Below are 20129 nucleotides of genomic sequence, written 5' to 3' on the forward strand. Positions count from 1 at the left end.
CCTGCCACTCTGAGAGCCAGGAAACTGACTATCCCTGGTGGTTCCTGGCTCCCCTCCCCTTGCAGGAAAATTTGAGTTATGCAAGGATTATAGGTACAACCCCTGGGTAACTCAAGGGTTTACTGTATTAGTCCACCCGCCACCCACCTACCCCACAGACCTCACCCTCCACCAGGTTTTAACACACCCCCACAAGGTCCCAAACCACCCCCCAGCCTTAGAGCCCCTCACAGCCCCAAACTGCCCTCAGCCTTAGACTCCCCTGACAGCCCCACACTGCCCCTAGGCTTTCAGCCCCCAGCAGCCCCAAACCACCCTCAGCAGCCCCAAACATCCCCTCCAGTCTTAGATGCCCCCTGCATCCCTAAATGGCCCCAGACTTAGACACCCCTGCCCCCCGGCAGCCGCTTCACCAGGACTACTAGGCTGGGTGGCTCCCCCAGCCCTCCTGCTCCCAGCAGGTAACAGTTGTTAAATCCAATTAACTCAAGTGTTAAGCTTTCAGCACCTAGGCATAAGGTAATTGCTATTTCTAGTGATGGAGAGGGCTGCTGGAGATGGCAGCTATCTCTATTGATAGATATCTGCCTGAGGCAGCAGTGTTAAGAAACTGCAAATGGCTTCTTTAACAGCCACATGCAGCTGGGAATTGCCCAGCTGGTGACCTTTAACAAATCTAATGGGACCCATGTTTGGGAATCCCTGCTCTGCATACATACACTACATAGTAACAGAGAGGAAGCAGTGCTAGTCTATACACTATCAAAACAAAAAGCAGTCAAGTAGCACTTTAAAGACTGGCAAAATGGTATATTAGGTGAGCTTTTGTGGGACAGACCATTTTGCCAGTCTTTAAAGTGCTACTTGACTGCTTTTTGTTTTGATACACTACCTAGTATTTCTTGTGCCAAACTATTCAAATACATCAAAAAAGTACCTAAACTCAACTGGTCTATGTGAAGTTACAAGCACTTGGAATGAAGTGGAGACTTTTACATGTATTTGAATGGAAATTTAATGTCACTCTTAGGAGTTTTCACATACAAGCAGAAATTTGGGAACCAATTGTGCTCGTACAGTGAGGGATGAGTGTTCTTCCCTTTCAGTTAATTCCACCAGCTCAGTTAAATGACTAGTTCACTCAAACCAAGAAACCAATCAGGAACTGAAAATGCAGAAAAGCTTGTTTTCCTCTTCCAATCTATGAAAAAAGCTAAGTATGAGATGGGGTCGATTAGGGCTTGTCTATACTTAAAATGCTGCAGCATATAAGAATAGTCACTACCTATGTAGATGAGAGGGTTCCCTCTCAAACACCTCCCCAAGGAGGTGGGTATGTTAACAGAAGAATTATTCCATCACCTAACACTGTCTATACTAGGACTTTTTGCTTACATATAGTTTTTTTACACTCTTAATGGATGTTGTTAAACTGACCTAATTTTAGTGTAGCTCAGCCCTTACTTTTAAAATCTTGAAAAAACAGTGACCAGACACAACCAGCCCACTATTAACTACTTCCTTGTTTTATAAATAAGTGTTAAATGAAAAACGAGTTTTAATTATTTAATATATTATGCACACATTTAGGACCACTTAATTTTTAAAAAATAAGAAAATCAATTCTAATATACATCCCAACAGTGCTGGTCACAAATTACAAGTAAAATATTAATTTAAGTAAATACAACATGCAACAGTCACCATCTTCTAATAAAAATAATTAAGACTCTAATTAGCTGTACAAGACAATCTATGAAATTGCTTAAAAATGCATAGATGTAGCATGTTGTCCTGGCTAGCAGAATGAAGAATCAATTTTAGCACAGAGCTCCCTTTACTAAAAAAAAAAAAAATCAACATATTTTAAAGGTTACCAATCCATGAGAATCAACATTTCTCTTGAAAAATACAGCAAGTACAAATGCAAACACATGCTGAAGACAAATTATTTAAATCAATGTTTCATGCTTGTTGACTTAAATTACGATTAATAGTGGTGATTTAATCTGCTCTAATTTAACTTGACCTACTTTGAATAATGCAGCCCAAAGAAAGGAAGGAGAGATTGGGCAATGTGATCATTCACTACATCTCTCTTTTAAATATTAGGGTTCAAATACTTGATGGAAAGGGAAACTATTTTTTCTTCTTTGACAAAAACAAAAAGAAACTGAGATAAGCAGCTAAATACACAAAGGCCATACTTTGCAGGTTTTGTGTTGACCTCAGGATGTTAGAGAGAGAAGAAAATAATTTATTAGGTGGTGAGCTTTTGTGGGACAGACCCACTTCTTCAGACCATAACCATAACCTAAATTTTGATAGAATCTAGACTAACATGGCTCTCTCTCTTACCATTAGAGAGAGAAGGTGAATGAGAAAGGATCACAGTGATACATGAAAAAGTATGTGAATGTGCTGCTGTGTACAGAGCTATGCAGAGTCCACAGTAGCTTGCTGGGCTTGCCCCAGCGTAACTACCTACAGGAAGGCTCGAACCTGGGACCTCTAGAGCTTCGTGCAGGCACTTCCACAGGCTGAGCTAACGGCCAGCTGGCTCTCAGCTGGGGCTGTACAGAACACTCATTCTTTCTCTGCAAAGTTGTCTAGGAGCCTCTACACGAGACACAGGCATGTGGGTTTCACTAGCACACTTAGGACACACAGAAGGTGTTAGCCAAGCAGGTGAGGCTGTCACTCCTCGCTCGTCTCCGCGGCATGAGCCAGGCTCAGGGCTAGCAGCAGGGTTTCCCGTCTCGCATGCCAGTTGCTGCTGTGCACTTGGCCGCCTTCGGACCTATTTGCCCCGACAACCCTCCCCAGCGAGCGAGGCCAGGCTCCCTGTGCACGGAGGGCGGCAAGCCAGGGAACTGGGGGAGTCTCTGTCTCCGTCTCCCCCTCCCCGCAGCACCAGCCCGGGCCTCAGCCCCATGCCGCCATAAAACCGGCACTGCCTGCAGAGGCAGTGAGAGGTCCGGCCGCGCCACGGGCGCTCACCGCTGTAGGTGGGGGGCGCGGCAGCCGACCGCCACTCCGCCTTCTCCGTCTTGTGTTTTTTGTGCTTCTTGCCCATGGCGGCCCCGCCGCTGCCGGCACAACCGGAAACGGAAGCGACCAGCCCAGAGATACACTTCCGGGTGAAGGGCGACCTCCGGGGCGGGATTTCCTTCCCCGCGTTTTTCCAAAAACGGTGGCGGCGGTAGCTGCTGTGTCCACTGCGTGAGTTCGGTCCCTTCCAAACCCGGCGGTGGCGGCGCGCGCGGAGTGGTACGTTCCCGTTGCCTGGCGACGGGCGCTGGGGCTGCAAGGGGCTTCCTGGAGCCAAGCACCCTTCGCCTCCCTGACAGAGCGGGTCGGTGGCCGGCCCGGCCCGGCCCGCGCCGCCCCTCGGCTCTCTGCAGTGGCCTGTGTCTGAGGCTGCAGCCGCGCAGGCCCGTGGCCGGCCCGAGTGAGGCAGGGCTGCCTGCTTGCGCGTGGTACCCGCTTCTCTGCCGGGTAAGGTCGTGACTGCGACCTAGCGCGCCGGGTTGCGTTGGCACGAAGGTGCGTTGGGCCCCCGCAGCTGCTCCCTGAGGGGAGCGAAGGCCGCTAGGCGGCGGAGGACGATGGCTAAGGAGGGTAAAGCAGCGACGTTCTCCCGGGGTAGGGCGCTTTGGCGCACGGCGTTTTTGTAGCTAAATGTTCAGGCTGCGCCAATGGAAGTGTAGCAGCGCTGTGACTGGAGGCAGTGGGAGCGTCCGGCTTCGACAGTCGGTGGGTGCAGTCAGCACGCACCTCACCTCCCGCGCCATGGCTTCACCTGCGTCCCTTTCGTAACTCTGGCAGGAAATAAAGTATGTGGGTGGAAACCAGCGGCATCTGGCAACCCTGTACGAGGGCATCAGTAAACAAACTGTCTCGGAGACTCCACGTAGACCCCTGATGGTTTGCACGTTGCCTACCCCTGCTATGAAGCAACGTTATGCTGTTGTGTGTCCAACCCTGGAGCTTTCAGTGGTGTAATTGTTTCAGTAAAAACCACGCTGCCCCTCCCACATATTAATTATGCAAGTGTAGGACAAGTTTAACATGGATAACTATGCAAATTGTCCTGTTACATAAGACAAAGATTAAAATATTTATCATTTGTTAATCACTTTTTTCTTTAATGCAGATACAAGGCCAAAGATATGGGGGCTTTTTCAATTTAATGAGCACTGTGTTAAGATGCAAAGTGTAGTGAAGACAAGAGCTTGTGTGGCTGTGTGTTGTGCAGTCGAGCTTCCTGATATCTGTTTCAAGTCACATCTTCTGACTGATTTTATTTGAAATGTATGCTGGGATTTTTATAGTTGTGTTGGCCCCAGAGTATTAAAGACACAAGGTGGTTGAGACGATGGCTTTTACGGGACTAGTTTCTGTTGACAGGAGTGACTGGTGAGTGGGGACACAATTGGAAGCCAACCGCCAAATGACTGTCCCTGCAGCCTGGGGCAGGGCCAAGACAATCCCTTCCCCAATGTGGTGCACCTGGACAGCAGAGCAAGCTGGGGCTGCATTGCTCTGCTTTCCGTGCCTCTGTCGGTAGGTAGAAGTTAGGGGAGAACAACTGCTACAGGTGCCAGGTCTCCCACCTGGTCCCTCTAGATGCCAAGGGACTCTTGCCCAGCCAGCTGCTGGTCAGCCCCTGTTCCTCCCACCCCTGACATAAGGGGGTGCATGTGCTCCCCCACCTGTAGCCCTCATCTGTTGGTTATAGAGACAGCCTTTGGGTTTATAGAGACCTGAAGAACAGCTCTGGGTAAGTTCCAAGCTTCTCTCTCAGGAGCAGAAGCTGCTGCATTGATGTATTCTCTCTGGGTGAATCTATACTGCACTTCAAAACCTCCGGGAGTATGTCTACCGAAGAGCCCAAGTTTCTGTCAGAGCCGGAGTATCTGTACTTATGGTTTTAGGCTGAGCACAAGCTTGTAGTCTTGGGCTCTGATGTTTACTTCACTGAGTTTTAAAATGCTCTATAGATGCACTCTGAGTACAGTTCTGAGATGACCTCTTGTCTAATGAAGCAGTTGGTTTGAGCAGGGGCGTGTTGCGTTGCTCCGAGTAGGAGTACGGCAATAGTATGGTTCAGCCAGATGTGCTTGGTGGAGCAAATTATTTCTCCTTTCAAAAGGGAGAGCGGCTTCAGCCTCTGAGGAAGCTGTGGGTGCTTGACGCGTCTGTCAGAGAGGCACAGTTTGTCAGTGTAGATACAAACTGATAACCTAAAAAAAGCCATTTCTGTACGTTTTTCCTTTTAAAATTCACCTGTTTGAATTTGATAACTTACTATAAGCTATGAAAATCGTTGAAATATACTGTATAAATGAGACTCCATAAATTCTAATATAGAATGCTGCTTTTCAATCGTACAGCGTCAGGGGAAAACTTTTGTGTTCAGCTGAAGTTTCTTAGTAGATTCTGCAGTATATATGTATCTGTATTATTTTCAGTCATGAAGCCGAGCAAATGTTGATATTTAAAGGTTTACGTGTGTAAGAATTTTCAGTTTAAAAACCGGTAACAAAAAGTGATGGGAAAATATATGAAAGGGCGACAGACTGTGTTATTCCTGGCATGAAACATGCTGATATAACTCAAGGATTTTGTCAAGATCATGCCTGGTAAACAAGACAAGTGTAGAACCAGAAACCAGTGAGCCAAAATTAGCATGTTGGGAGCTAGGCCTAACCAATGGAAGAATAATGGGGGTTTGGACTGTTTCACCCACCAGTCTCTTTTTGAGTCCTTTTTTAAAAAAAAGAGACTTCCGGGGGTGTGGGAAGGAACTGACTGCTGAAGTGAGCTTCACCATCATGGCTTCATCCTCAACATCTCTTGGGACCCTGGATCTTCATCCTAATCCTTATAGATGTCCTGGTCAGACTGGTCCAAAGAAAGAAACTAGATGACCTCAACTTCTGCTGGTTCCAACTGAATCAAAAACACTAGCTGTGATAAAACAGGATCAGACTTTAACAAAAGCTCCAGCCAATCTCAAGTGACTTCTTTTCTCCTCCCTAGAAGCATAGTTGTTACCACTTTTGATACAAGCTTACAAGACTCTCATATAATAGGAGAAGAGCCCTCTCCAAGTAAGGGGAAAGAACAAAAAATATTGTTTAATATGAAAGCCTCACCTAATGCTTTACTTTTCAAATGCTTAAATGGTGTTTTTCTTTTTTTATAAGAGGCTAAAGAAATGTTAATGGTGTGTTGGCTATAGTCTTAAGCAGAGGTGTCTGTTTCCTAAATCCTGTTTAATGTTGGACAGTGACAGGATTATTAACACCTTTTAACCCATATATGTCATCTAAATTAGTGCAACTGAATAAAGAGCTTTTAAAGCAAACCATGTAAATTTCTGAAAGTTAATGTAATCTATGTAGATTTGTAGTCTGCAGTATGAAAGTTTATATTTGCCAGGATTTGGGTATAACTGCTCGACCAATTATGTTTAAAAAAAAAACAAAAAAAAACTTTCCATCACTTTTTTCAATTTTTTAAAAACAGTCCATCACCAGAAAACATTCTAGCTACTGATCCATATTCACACTGGCATTCCATAAGTATTAGCTTAATTATTATTAGAACATTGGCCAAATGCTTTGTCATTCTGAAGTTTTCACAATTTGTCAAATTAAACGCCATCGGAGCCTCCCCCCATAGTAAACACTATTTTCTTTTTAGGAATGAATAAAATGGATGAGGCAGCTGATGACTTAAAACAAGCACTTCCAAACGTGTGTGATTCAGTGCAGATTCATGTAGAAGTTCATCAGAAAACAAACAGGTTTGTTGTATATCTTTGATCATTTCAACAGTAGATGAAGTCTAACCCATATCACAAGAACTTACTAGGTTTTCCAAATTACAAACTTCATTTCATGTAAAGGTGACTTAAAAATATGTACTTATCTATCGAACCACTAGCACACGTAGTTCCTTAAAGAAATATAAAATGTTGCACCAGCTGGATGCTAAACTTATTCCTTTAAGAAATGTGCATTTCACCACCACAAACTTAACTCTGACATTGGGTTTTATCTAATATATATTTTTATCTTGATATTACTCTCTCAATATTTACACTATTGCAATCAGCTGATATCAACTATTAAAGATGTAACTTTTTTTGTACAATAATATGTTGTCTAATAATAAATCATAACTATCAGGGTGATAAATAGGGATGTTAACGACTAACCAGTAAGCCTCACCCTGAATGGATGAGGTTTACTGTTAACTGGTAGGGGCTGGAGCAGCCCCCATTTGCCTCAGGCAGATGGCTGCTCCAGCCCCCTGGGGCTGCTGTGAGTAGGGGAGTGCTACAGCATGGCCTGAGCAGCTCCCATCCACAGCGGTCCAGCTCAGGAGTGCCACGGGAGTGGGTGCTTCAGCCGGGCCAGAGGAAGCTTCGTCTGCAGTGGCCCTGTGGGGAGGTGGGGAAGCTGCTGCAGCAGACGGCTGCTCTGGCTGCGCTGGAGTGCCCTTGCCCATGGGGTGCTGGGGACCATATTACTTGACTTGTTCTGAAATTGTTTTTAAAAGTCAATGAAAATGTACTTTGTACAAAGGAGATATCACCTTAGGATATTTATAAAGCACATGGAAAATAATCATTTGTGTATACATGCAATACATTATCTTAGTATCTTCGCACTGTTTTTTTTCCCCAAAGTTTTTCTATTGTGTGTTGAGGAATTCATGTATTAAAGTTAAGCATGTGCTCACACAGGGAGCAAGGACTGTGTGATTTTTTTTTTTTTTTTTTTTGTGACTTTTGTGAACTGGCTAGCATGTCTCTGGGTGCTACCAAACAATAATAAAAGCTACCTATTGAAATTTACAAAGTGCTGTGATAGTGGTCTCTAAACATGTGGATTTTTAAAAATGAGTGTCTCATGTTTTAAATTGCTTCTTCATTATTTTAAAAGTGATTTTAGAGTCCAGTAGAGGGACACACCAAAAAATTACAAAGCAAAATGTATATTACTGTATATTCTTTCATATCTGGTATACTGTGATCTGGAACTCTCAAATAACCAACATTTTAACCATAAGTAAATTTCAGTTACGTTGCTCACAAATAGAGAATAGCAAAAGTAAATACAAATAAATACAAATACAGTAAAATTTAGTAGTGTATAATACTACTGGTAGTAAATAAAGTACTCTGCATACATTTTTGTGTTTCTTAATATCTAATCTTATTTTTCGTTAGTGTTAAGCATGGCTAGGTATACATCTCTATCATCCAGAATATTTGAATGGCCACTACCTTCCAGTCCTGGGGCAGCTAGATATAAAGAGCTTACTCTATTGCTCTTAGTTCTAACACAGAACTTTTCATCAAGTAGAGGAAAACTGATACAAACACAATGCTATGTACTCTGACGTGTAAAGGGATGAATATAAAAGTACAGAAAGAAAAATTATATTGTGCTTTTAAAAAAGTTAACTCTTAAAAATATAATCCCAACTATACATATAAAATGATGGGGTCTGACTTAGCTGTTACCACTCAAGAAAGAGATCTTGGAGTTATTGTTCATAGTTCTCTGAAGACATCCACTCAGTGTGCGGTGGCAGTCAAAAAGCTAACAAAATGTGGGGAATCATTAAGAAAGGAATAGATAATAACACACAATGTCCTATTACCTTTATATAAATCCATGACACCTCCACATCTGGAATATTTTGTGAAGATGTGGTCACTTTATCTCAAAAAAGATAAATATTGGAATTGGAAAAGGTTCAGAAAAGAGCAACAAAAAAGATTAAGGGTATGGAGCATCTGCCATATGAGGAAAGATTAATAAGACTGGGACTTTTTAGCTTGGAAAAAGACGATTAAGGGGGGAATATAATAGAGGTATAAAATCATGACACATGGAAAAAATTAATAAGGAATTGTTATTTACTCTTTCTCACAGCACAAGAACTAGGGGTCACCAAACAAAATTAATAGGCAGCCAGGTTTAAAACAAACAACAGGAAATAGTTTTTCTCACAAAGCACAGTTAACCTGTGGAACTCCTTGCTGGAGAATGTTGTGAAGACCAAGACTATAGTGGAGTTTAAAAAAGAACTAGATAAATTCATGGGGGTAAGTCCATCAATGGCTATTAGCCAGGATGGGCATGGATGGTGTCCCTAGCCTCTATTTGCTTGCAAGAGGCTGGAAATGGGCAACAGGGAGTCAATCACTTGATGATCACCTGTTCTGTTCACTCCTTCTGGGGCACCTGGTATTGGCCGCTGTCAGAAGACAGGATGATAGGCTTGATGGACCTATGATCTGATCCAGTGTGGCTGTTCATATGTTGTAAAAAGTAATGTTTACTTAAAGCTTTCTAACTAAAATTGCTAACCTATTTTTAAAAATAGGTTTACTTTTCCCCAACACTTTTCTCTTAATAAAATAGAGATTCTCTTATGTTTGTTTTTTCTGGAAGGGATGACCTAATCTTCAAGCAAAATATACAGCCTTCTGTCCACTTTTCTTCCTTTCCTAGCAAATGATACACCCACACTAGATATCTGAGTGGTAGCTGTGTTAGTCTGTATCTGCAAAAACAATGAGAAATCCTGTGGCACCTTATAGATTAACAGATTTATTGGTGCTTAAGCTTTCATTGGCAATGACCCACTTCATCAGATGCATGGAGTGGAAATTTCAGAGGCAGGTATAAATATACAGGCTTATGAAAATAAGGGAGTACCAACCAAGAGGAAGGTCAGAGCTAATGAGATTAATTTAGTCAGGGAGGATGTGGCGCACTACCAGCAGCTGATGTGGAGGTGTGAACACCAGGAGAGAGAAAACTGCTTATGTAGTTGGCCAGCCATTCCCAGTCTTTGTTCAATCCTAAATCAATGGTGTCAAATGTGCAAATGAATTGTAGCTCTGTAATTTCTCTTTACAATCCGTTTTTGAAGTTTTTTTGTTGCAGGATGGCTGCTTCTAAATCTGCTGCTGAGTGTTCAGGGAAATTGAAGTGTTCTCTTACAGGTTTTTTTACGTTTCCATTCCTAATACCTGATCTGTGTCCATTTATTCTTTTACTGTCCAGTTTAGCCAATGTATATGGCAGAGGGGCATTGCTGGTACATGATGATCTATATTACATTAGTAGATGTGCAAGTGAATGAGCCCCTGATGATGTGGCTGATGTGCTTGGGTCCTGTGACAGTGCTGGTGTAGATGTGTGGGCAGAGTAGGCACCAAGGTTTGTTGCAGGGATTGGTTCCTGACTTGGAGTTACTGTGGTGTGGTGTATAGTTGCTGGGGAGAATTTGCTTCAGGTTGGCAGGCTGTCTATAGGTGAGGATTGACCTGCCTCCTAAGGCCTGTGGGAGTGAGGGATCATTGTCCAGGATGGGTTGTAGATCACTGATGGTGCTCTGGAGAGGTTTTAGCTGGGGACTGGAGGTGATGGTCAGTGTGTTCTGTTATTTTCCTTGTTGAGCTTGTCTTGTAGCAGGTGGCTTCTAGGAACACATCTGGCTCTGTCAATCTATTTCCTCATTTCCTCAGGTGGGTATTGTAGTTTTAAGAATGCTTGGTAAAACTCTTGTTAAGTATTTGTCTGTTTGAGAGATTGGAGTAAATGTGATTGTACCTTAGTGCTTGGCTGTAGACAATGGATTGTGTGATGTGCCCTGGTTGGCAGCTGGAGGCAAGTAGGTAAGCATAGCAGTCAGTAGGTTTCTGATATAGGGTGGTGTTTATGTGACCATTCACGGTACTGTCCAGAAGTGGATCTCTTGTGTAGACTGGCTCAGGTTGAGGTTGATGGTGGGGTGGAAAATGTTGAAATCATGCTGGAATTCTTCCAGAGCCTTCTTCGCATGGGTCTAGATGATGAAGATGTCATCAGTGTAGCACAAGTAGAGGGGCGGCACTAGGGGACAAGAGCTGAGGAAGCATTTTTTGAGGTCAGCCATAAAAATGTTGGCATATTCTGGGGCCATGCCAGGTGTCCACATCAGTGCCACTGATTTCAAAGTATAAATTGTCACCAAATCTGAAATAGTTGTGGGGAGGGCAAAGTCACAAAGCTCCACCGGTTGTGGCGTGGCATCATTAGGTATGCTGTTCCTGACAGCTTGTAGTCCATCTTCGTGTGGGATATTGGCGTAGAGAGCCTCTGTGTCCTTCATGGCCAGGATCATGTTTTCAGGAACCACCAATGCATTGTAGCTTCCTCAGGAAATTGGTGGTGTCTTGAAGATATCTAGAGGAGCTGGTGGCATAGGGTCTGAGTAGAGAGTCCGCATATCCAGACAATTCTGCAGTGAGTGTGCAGATAGGGAATATTTTGAGCAGAATTCTGCACGCTTGCTGCAGGATTGTGTAGATACGTCTACACGAAGAAGGATGCAGGCCGTCAAGAACAGTATCCTTGATGATGCCACAGCACAACCAATCACATTGTTTGTAGCCCTATCCCTTTTTAAGAAGTCCAGGGCAGTGGTAGCTGCTTTTCCAAGGAAATTAGAAGTACGAGTGCTTCTGTGTCTGGAGGGCTAATCTCACAGCTATGTACCATTCAATGTGGTCAAGATACAATCTACATTCAACATGCTGGGGCTACTAGTCAAAGATGAAAAGTTCTATTCACCAGCTCAAAGAATAAAAATTATAGAAGCAGTTCTAGATTCTACAGTAATCAAAGCTTTCTTCTTGCAAACCAGATTCTAGTCCATGTTGGACCTGAAATCCCATCTTACCCCGAGAATAAGGATCTGCCTTAGGCTTCTGGGATACATGATCTTGTGCACTGTTTTTTTACTTTGACGCACCAGGTTTCATCTCAGGCAGCTGCAGACCTGTCTGAGTTCAGTGTAGTCCCCAGCTTATCTCTCTATAGAGAAGTTGGTTCTAGTGTTTGGAGTGGTCTTAGTTTCTATTGAGTGGTGGGTGGACCCATCCAGCCTGACTACCTTTTTGTCCCCCTTCCCCCGCATATGAACAGTATTAACTCTGGTTGCAGACACTTCTGCTCTAGATTGGGGAACACATCTCAGAACCCTGCTCACACAATGTCTCTGGTCTGTTCAAGAAGTGGCCCTTCACATTAACATGAGAGAGTTGAACCATTTATTTAGATTATCCTTTCCTTCCCCATGTCAAGGGAAAGAACTTATTGCTGCTTATGGGTAATACAGCAGCAGTGAAGATAGGAAGGGGTCAGATTGGATTTCCTATACCAAGAGGCAGTTCTGCTGTGGAAGCTTCTTATTCCCAGTGCAAATGATCTTGAATCCTCCCACATCCTTGGTGTCCAGAACTGTTTGGTAGATTGTTCAAGTTGCTCTTTCGTCAGTGACTGTGAGTGGTGTCTCGGGCCGATTATAGTCAGACTAATTTTGCAGGCTGGTGAGGTTCAGTACAAGATCAATTTGTAGTTCAACACAACAGGCATTGTCCTCAATTTTCTTCATGTGCAAGTCACAGTCCTACGTTCTCTGATGTATGATTTCTTGTTATCCTGGGAAAATAATCTTAGATAAGCATACTACCTGGCTCTGGTCCTACACAGGGTTTTCTTAAAAATCAAGCAGGACCATTTATTTTGAAATAAATTACTGTTGTAATTGAAACTAGAGTGACTATATAGTGTTATTTTGACAAAATATGAAGGATTTTAAAATATTGTGCAAAAATTTTAAAAATTTTTGGTGCAAAATTCCTTCTGGAGTAACTGTGTGCTATGTCAGTGTAGCTTCTGCTAGTATTCTTTCAACATTTTTTTCATAAGTATCAGGTTATTAGAACACTTCTTCTTCTTCTTCCAAGAAAAAGTGAATATTTTCCTTCTTGCTTCCAAGCATTTCAGGGAAAAGGTCTTTTAAAAATAAGCTTTTAATCTTGCATGCTGCCAAGCATAGTACTGGTGCTTAAATAATGTTTCTCTTTTTAGTACTGCAAAGAAAGAAGATATCAGGCTGAATGTCTTAAAACTACTAAACAGACATAACATCGTTTTTGGTGATTACACATGGACTGAGTTTGATGATGGTTTTCTGAACAACAATGTGCAATCCGTGTCAGTCGTGGACACAGAGCTAAAACTGAAAGAAAGACAGGTACCCAATATTTTGGAAAGATGAAAAAGGATACACTTTATAGAAAAATGTCATCAACTTACTATTAAATCAGATTAAATTGTAGTATGTTTAATTAAATTTACTCTTAGTTTTAGCCTCCTGTATTCTCAGTCACCTATATTTCTCATATTGTATGTTTTATTTCTTTCAAAATGTTCATAGTTTTACATGTGAAATAACCTGAGTCGGGACAAGTTCAGCAGTAATCACTGTGCACAACAAAAGACAGATACATATTTCCCAAAACAGAATCTTAGAACTGGAAAAGACCTAGAGTCCAGTCCCCTGCACTCACAAGCAGAACAGATATTTTTCTAACCTCCCATTAGGTACTTGAATGTTATCATGAATACATTTCAGATCACCAACAAGGATCCAACTCACAACCTCTGTTTCACAAGGCTAGTGTTCTAACTACTGAGCTATTTCTCTTTTTCACTCCACTGAGGCAAACAAGTGTGTATACTGTTGTAACAAAGAAAATGCATCTCAACTGGAGAAAACAGGCATTGAGCTATACTATCAGAAAACCACAAACTTCAAGTAGCATCAAGTTTTAATTTTCAATTAAACAAATTCATCTCTTTTGCTGTGTAACAAACGATGTAAATATTCCATGTACAGCTGCTTTCAATACTTTCATTGGAGTAGAAAAGATGGTGCAGTTAGTAGTATAAGTAGTAGTAATAAATCCTGCAAATGTGCACGCTTTGAACAGGTGTTTCAAATTTAATTCTGTGTTTGGTTCTTCCATGAATTGACCAGGAAAAAAAGAAAAATGCTTCTTCAGGGACAGACAAAATTTAAACAGGCAAAACTGTATGTACCCTCTTACATACTACTGGAATAATGGAACACTAGCAAAAGTTAAAAACTGTAGTGTTTTAAACAATAGGTATTAAACCTTTCTAATCGAGTGTCAGAGAATGTTGTTGAGTTTAAAATTGCGATGAGGACTCATAGGCTACGTCTACACTGCCCCTCCATTTCAGAAGGGGCATGTAAATACAGCAGATCGAAAACGATAATGTGCTGACATGACCATTCAGTGCCTCATTTGCATAATGGCAACCACTTACTGCGTCAGAAGTTCTGCTTTGAAATTCAAAATAGCTGTGTAGACGGGGTTCCTTCAAAAGGAAGCCCTGCTTTTGAATGCATTCTTCTTCCTAATTTTTTTGGAATGTTTCAAGAAGTCAAACAAATTTGTGGGAGCATATGTATAGAAAAATTAGATTTAAAAATTAATCTCAGTTAATCACTCAAGTTAACTGCAATTACAACAACTCTAATTATGAATTAGGATCCCAAAAAATAATGGAATGACTTCAGATTCTATGGTGACAATTATTGGCCACTACTTAACTATTAATTTTATACAGATGATGACTTTTTCTTAAAAAGACTGAAGTGCCATGAACTTAGGAGACTACCCAAGCAGAGACACAGCAATAATAAAATGGTCAACAATAGATTCAGCATGGGTAGTTATGTGCAATTATGCTCATATAATCTCAGTTTTAAATTTTGGGTGTTTTTCCACATTTTCAAATGCAAATGACTGAAGTGTACAGTATGTTAAGTATTTAGTGCTCACTTTATTTTTTATTACAAATATTAACATTGTAAAAATAGCATTTTTCAGGTTACTTCATACAAGTACTATAGTGCAATCTCTTTATCTTGAAAGTGGAACTTACAGATGTAGTTTTTTGTTACGTACCTGCACTCAAACAAAAGCATGTCAAACTTCAGAACTTAAAGTTCTGCTCAGTCCTACTTCTTGTTCTGCCAGCTGCTAAAACAAACAAGTTTATGTTTACGGAAGATAGAGCAGCTCGCTCCTAATTTATGTCACCTGAAAGTGAGCACAGGCATGCTCATGGAACTTTTGTAGCTGTCACTGCAAGGTATTTAAATGCCAGATGTGCGAAAGATTTGTATGTCCTTTTGTGCTTCAACTACTGTCCCAGTTTTTGCAATTGCACACTACTGTCTATGCTAAATCTATTGTTGACCATTTTTTATTGCTACTGTTCTGTTAAAATAGTGCTTTGATAAATACTTGACCATGTTTAACTTCATGATCATATTTTTTCCAACAATATGTGATTGATCAGTTGGCCAGTGATTTTTTTGCACCAGAATAATACCCAACCACATAGCTCCCCCAAAAGTAAACTTAAGAGTTCAGATTGAAATTTTTTTCATGTGAGCACACTTCTTGATGATTTAATTTAAAAAGCTGAATGAATGTTCATAAGTGGTTCGCTGACACTGACCTCCCAAGATCTTTCTTCCAGAGAGCTTTGCAGCTGCTAGTTACTCTGATAAATAGTAGAAATGTACAATGTTCAGCCCACTATCTACCATATTCAAAGCCACCGAATGAATAGAAATACTGTAAGTTGCATAGGTCTATGAATATCATTTTATTCTTAGTATTCTTTGTTGGTGTTAAAAATAATTGAACGAAAATTCCAGCATTGGTTCTAAAAAAAAAAAAAAAAAGCAGCTGTCGATCCAGAAACCTCATATTGCTTCTGTTTAGCCCAATCCTTAAACTTCTTTTCTATAAAGAGAGCTTATTTAATACAACCTACCAAAATGAGTTGTTTAATTGATTTAAATTCTTTGCTTATAAAAGCTGATTTTTTCCCCCCTATCCATTGTAGCCCATTAACTTGAGCAAATGCAACCTATCAATTCATATTTTTCATCTGAATGATGAAGGACCAAGCACTGAAAATCTAGAGGAAGAGAATGAGGATATTGTCGCAGCCAACCACTGGGTGCTGCCTGCAGGTACTTTTTTTTTTTTTTTTGGTTGGTATTTGGTAGCTAGCTGGAATGGTTATTGTGAGATCCAAAACATCAGGGATGAAAGGAGAATTTGTGACTGAGAGGACACCTGGTAGTTTCGGTGTCTCCATAGAGCTGCTTGTTAAAGGTTATTTCTATAACATCAACGATTTAGATAATGGGACAGAGAGCACACTTACAGTGTGTGGACGATACCAAGTTGGGAAAGGACAGGATGCTTTGAAGGATAGGGTTATAATTCAGAATTATCTGGAACAATTGTCTGAGGCAAATTGGATAAATTCATCACAGAAAAATGCCAAGCATTCTACTTAGAAAGGAGCAATCAGTTGCATATATACAAAATGGGAAATGACTGCATAGGAAGGAGTACTGTAGAAATGGAGCTGGGGTCAAAGTAGACCACAAATAGATATGATTCAACAGTGATACTATTTCAAAACAAAACATTTGGAGTGTATCAGAAGGAGAGTTACAAGTAAAAAGCCAGAAGCAATTCCTCTGCTCTACTCTGTGCTGATTAGGCCTCAACTGGAGCATTGTCCATTTTTGGGCACCACATCTCAGGAAGAATGTGGACAAATGGAAAAAGTGTGCTCAGGGATTGCCTGCTTTGTACGAGTGGGACATGCTGCCTTGCACACGTTTGCACCCACTGGGCCTACAGCGTGGGGTCCCAGCGAGGCTTGCGGCATGTCCTGTCTGCACATGTCCCCGCATACCCTGGGGTGTGTGACCCATTGATTACTCACCAGAGGGTCCCACAAAGAGGTCCGTGGATGCCCTGGCAGGGCCCTGGCTGGAGGAAGGGCCCAACTCGAGGGTGATGACCAGGGTGCTGCTGACGGCCACAGAGGCCGTGTCACCCTCCAGTTCCTCCTGGGTCTTAGGCTGCTGCTCCTCCGGCTGTGTCTTTTGATCTGGGGGGGAGGGGGAGCCCCTCCTCAGATGTGTCTGGGGGCGCTGCTGAAGGGGAACTGTTCTTGACCCACAGGAGCTGGTGCACCTTCTCATAATCGAGGCAGCTTGCCTGTCCTGCCCCCAACCTCCTTGCATCGTCCCAGGCCTGGGTGTAGCCCTGCCTTAGTTCTCTGACATTAGCCTGGACCTATTCCGTGGTCAAGGTGGGGTGGCCACGTGCCACCAGGGTGCTGGCAACCTGGCTGTATCCCAGGACATTCCACTTCTTGGCATGTGGGTCAAGGAGGATGGCCTTTTCTGACCACAGGCTGAGCAAGTCCCAGATCTCAGGCTGTGTTCATGATGGGGCCTGCCTTTTAGATCCCCAAGGTGGGTCCTGGGAGCCCTCAGTTTGCTCCCTGGAGGTCCTGGGGGGTCGTTGGGTGCTTGGCTCACTACCACATTCCTTACCTCTGTCCAGGGAGTGCCTGTTTAGCACCAACTGTCTGCTCCCAGCTCATGCTGCTTGTATGCTCTCTGCTTCCTGCCACAGGGTTCCCTGACATCCCTGTAGCTTTAAGACCAGCTGGAGGCAGAGAACATAGAGCTTTGATTGCAGTAGCCAGGGCACCCCCCCACCCCGGCTGGCGCCGTGGAGGACTTCTCTCAACAAAAGTCCCACCCCCAGAGCATCCACATTTCAGTTTTGTAGACAGAATCTGTTGAAACTGGTGTTTTGCCTCATGGGAGAGAGGCAGAAGTCAAGAAAAGTGCTGAGTTATGTTGACATAATGCATTTTAGATGTAGACGTTTCGGAGATTTTGTCGACAAAATGCCTGTGTTGTCAAGAAATTTCTGTGGTGTAGAGGTGGCTAAAAAGTTGTTACAAGGAGGAGGGAGAGTTATTCTCCTTAATCCCTGATGATAGGACAAGAAGCAATGGGCTGACATTGCATCAAGGGAGGTTTAGGCTGGACCTTAGGAAAAACTTCCTGTCATAGTGTTAAGCACTAAAATAAATCGCCTAGCAAGGTTGTTGAATCTCCACCACTGGACATATTTAAGAGCATTGATCAACACCAGTCATGGATGATCCTGATGGTGCTTGGTCCTGCCATGAGTGAAGTACTGGACTCAAAAGATCTCTCAAGGTCCTTTTCTGCCTATAATTTTATATAAAATGAAGGTTGGTCCTTCCGCAAAAGATGTGAGGGACCAATGAAGTGAAAAATATTTTTGTTAGTCAAGTTTTTTTTTTTTTTTTGACTGAAGTAATACAAAGGCTTCTGGGATATGGCACACAATTTAAAAATACTAATTGGTGGATGAAGGAAAGTGTTTTTGTGGTCATGAGTGAACATGCATGATCTAAATGAATACTTCTTTTACAAAAACGTTGCACAAATAAAATGCCTTCTCGTCTCGTTCATGTACATTCTGAGTAACTTTTTGGCACCCATTCTTGCTCTGTGTATGCACATTCTTGTGTCATTGGATATAGCCAGTATTAAATAGTGCTGGAATGAAGGGTTTTCGGGATGTGAGGCCAGATGAAAACATGGTATATGTTAAGATCTTTGGAGAGTTCTGACAGCCATCCCAACTACTGACAGTGAGTAATGTTTTGAGCTTTGTGTTGCTTTATTCCTAGTTCTTACTCTGGAAGAACAGGAAGAATATTTGCCCCTTGATGTGTTGAAATTGGGGCCTGATCCTTTCTGTTATTACCACATCTTCAGGGGAACTAGACTGGGCATACTTAAATGGAAAGGAAGAAAACAGAAGTCCCATGGCATTCTCTTGCGTTTCACCAATCCCTGTGGAGAGCTTTCTGAGTGCACACGTAATTCAGGCTCCACTTCCTAGGAAGGATGGTATAGGGGAAGGTGGCCTTTTTTTTGTTTTTGTTTGTTTATTTAAAATTAAACTTTTAGTTTTTTCTTAAAAAACAAAAACAGAACACATGAACACAAACCAAAATCAAGCAGGTTTTTTTCCCCCACTTATTTTCTACAACTGCTTGTTTTTTCTGTCTTTTTCTCTCACATGCCAACAATAGTCTTGTAAACAAATTGAATTATAAAACTGGCATTTTTAAATAAACCAATATCCTGGCTTTCGTTTGATTTCACTCTTAGCTTACTTGGCATCTCACTCACTTTTACACATTTAACGTGGAAAACAATAGGATTGGGAATAAATTTTATTCGATTAATTAGTTTCTTAACAATACATAAATATTACTGAACGTGGAAGCCAGTAAATAATTGAATGCACACTAGCTTACATCTGTTAACCAAACAGCATGAGGTAGTAGAAGTTGTAAAACTGCCACTGTATTTTCTGGTCAATTGGATTAACGTACGTATTTTTCTCATTCAAAATTGTCTGCTGTTTGTTTCTTCTCTTTAATTATGGTTAAGATGCTTTCTTATGTCTGTTAAGGGCCAATCTCAAAATCTACCAGCATTATAACATACTCTTTTTGATCTCAGTTAAACACAGTTCTTTGTTAATTGTTAGTTATCAATGAAATAGAAACATACATAATGGCTATATTGTTTTGCAGTTGAATTCCATGGTCTTTGGGACAGCCTTGTGTATGACACTGAAGTAAAATCACACGTAAGTGGAATGACTTGCCCCTCTGTGGACAAGGAGGTCTTGACAGGTAGCCTCTATTAAAGTGTTGCAGGTCAGGAGGAGAAAGTCTGCAAAAATTAAGCTTATTTTGTATGAAATTTTATAAAGCTTAATTTTTTTGTGTTTGAGAAGAATGCTTTTTAAACTATATCATGTTCTCTCCATTACTTCCCACTCCTGTGTGGAATGAATTTTATTACCTGCACTAATATGGAGATATTTGATACCTCACATTCACAATAGTACACATAATCAAATTCAAATGGTGGGGTGTGAGCTCAGGGCTGGGACAGATGGTTGTCATGTGAGGGTGGGGTCAGGGAAGAAGGGCTCAGTGCAGAGACAGAGGGTGCAGGGCAGGGGTCTGAAGGCTCCAGCTGGAGATGTAGGTTATACAGTGGCGCTGGAGGGGATGAAGGAGGGTACTCGGGGTTATGCGGGGGGGACTTGCACCCCAGTTCTTTCTCCTCACAGCAGCACCTGTGTTGGGGTGAGGAAGGGAAGATACTTCTCCCTGTTGTGGCAACTCTGGTGTTGGGGTGGCAAAATAGGTGCTTCTCCCTTGCTCCAGCTGGTTTGAGCTGGGGTGAGGCTACACAAATGCTACCTTATTATTAAGAAGAGA

The 20129-nt window shown here is 42.1% G+C and overlaps 2 protein-coding genes across 6 annotated transcripts in view; one reads left to right on the forward strand and one right to left on the reverse strand.

Moving 5' to 3' along the window:
- The window catches only part of BRD9 (bromodomain containing 9), a 51740-nt gene extending 48626 nt beyond the window's left edge, over nt 1-3114 (reverse strand). For all 5 annotated transcript variants that reach the window (XM_074987939.1, XM_074987938.1, XM_074987937.1 and 2 more), the window contains exon 1: nt 3001-3114. In XM_074987939.1, coding sequence (XP_074844040.1) covers nt 3001-3076 — 76 coding nt within the window. In that variant the 5' untranslated portion in view covers nt 3077-3114. The remainder of the gene's footprint in view (nt 1-3000) is intronic.
- A 98-nt stretch (nt 3115-3212) lies between these two features.
- TRIP13 (thyroid hormone receptor interactor 13) overlaps nt 3213-20129 on the forward strand; it is a 34827-nt gene continuing 17910 nt past the window's right edge. Inside the window, exons 1-5 of the mRNA XM_074985994.1 lie at nt 3213-3222; nt 6712-6814; nt 12951-13116; nt 15813-15942; nt 19431-19486. Of these exons, the coding sequence (XP_074842095.1) occupies nt 6714-6814; nt 12951-13116; nt 15813-15942; nt 19431-19486 (453 nt within the window). The 5' untranslated portion in view covers nt 3213-3222; nt 6712-6713. The remainder of the gene's footprint in view (nt 3223-6711; nt 6815-12950; nt 13117-15812; nt 15943-19430; nt 19487-20129) is intronic.

This window comes from Carettochelys insculpta, chromosome 2 (genome assembly GCF_033958435.1).
Source record: "Carettochelys insculpta isolate YL-2023 chromosome 2, ASM3395843v1, whole genome shotgun sequence".
In the NCBI taxonomy this organism is placed as follows: Eukaryota; Metazoa; Chordata; order Testudines; family Carettochelyidae; genus Carettochelys; species Carettochelys insculpta.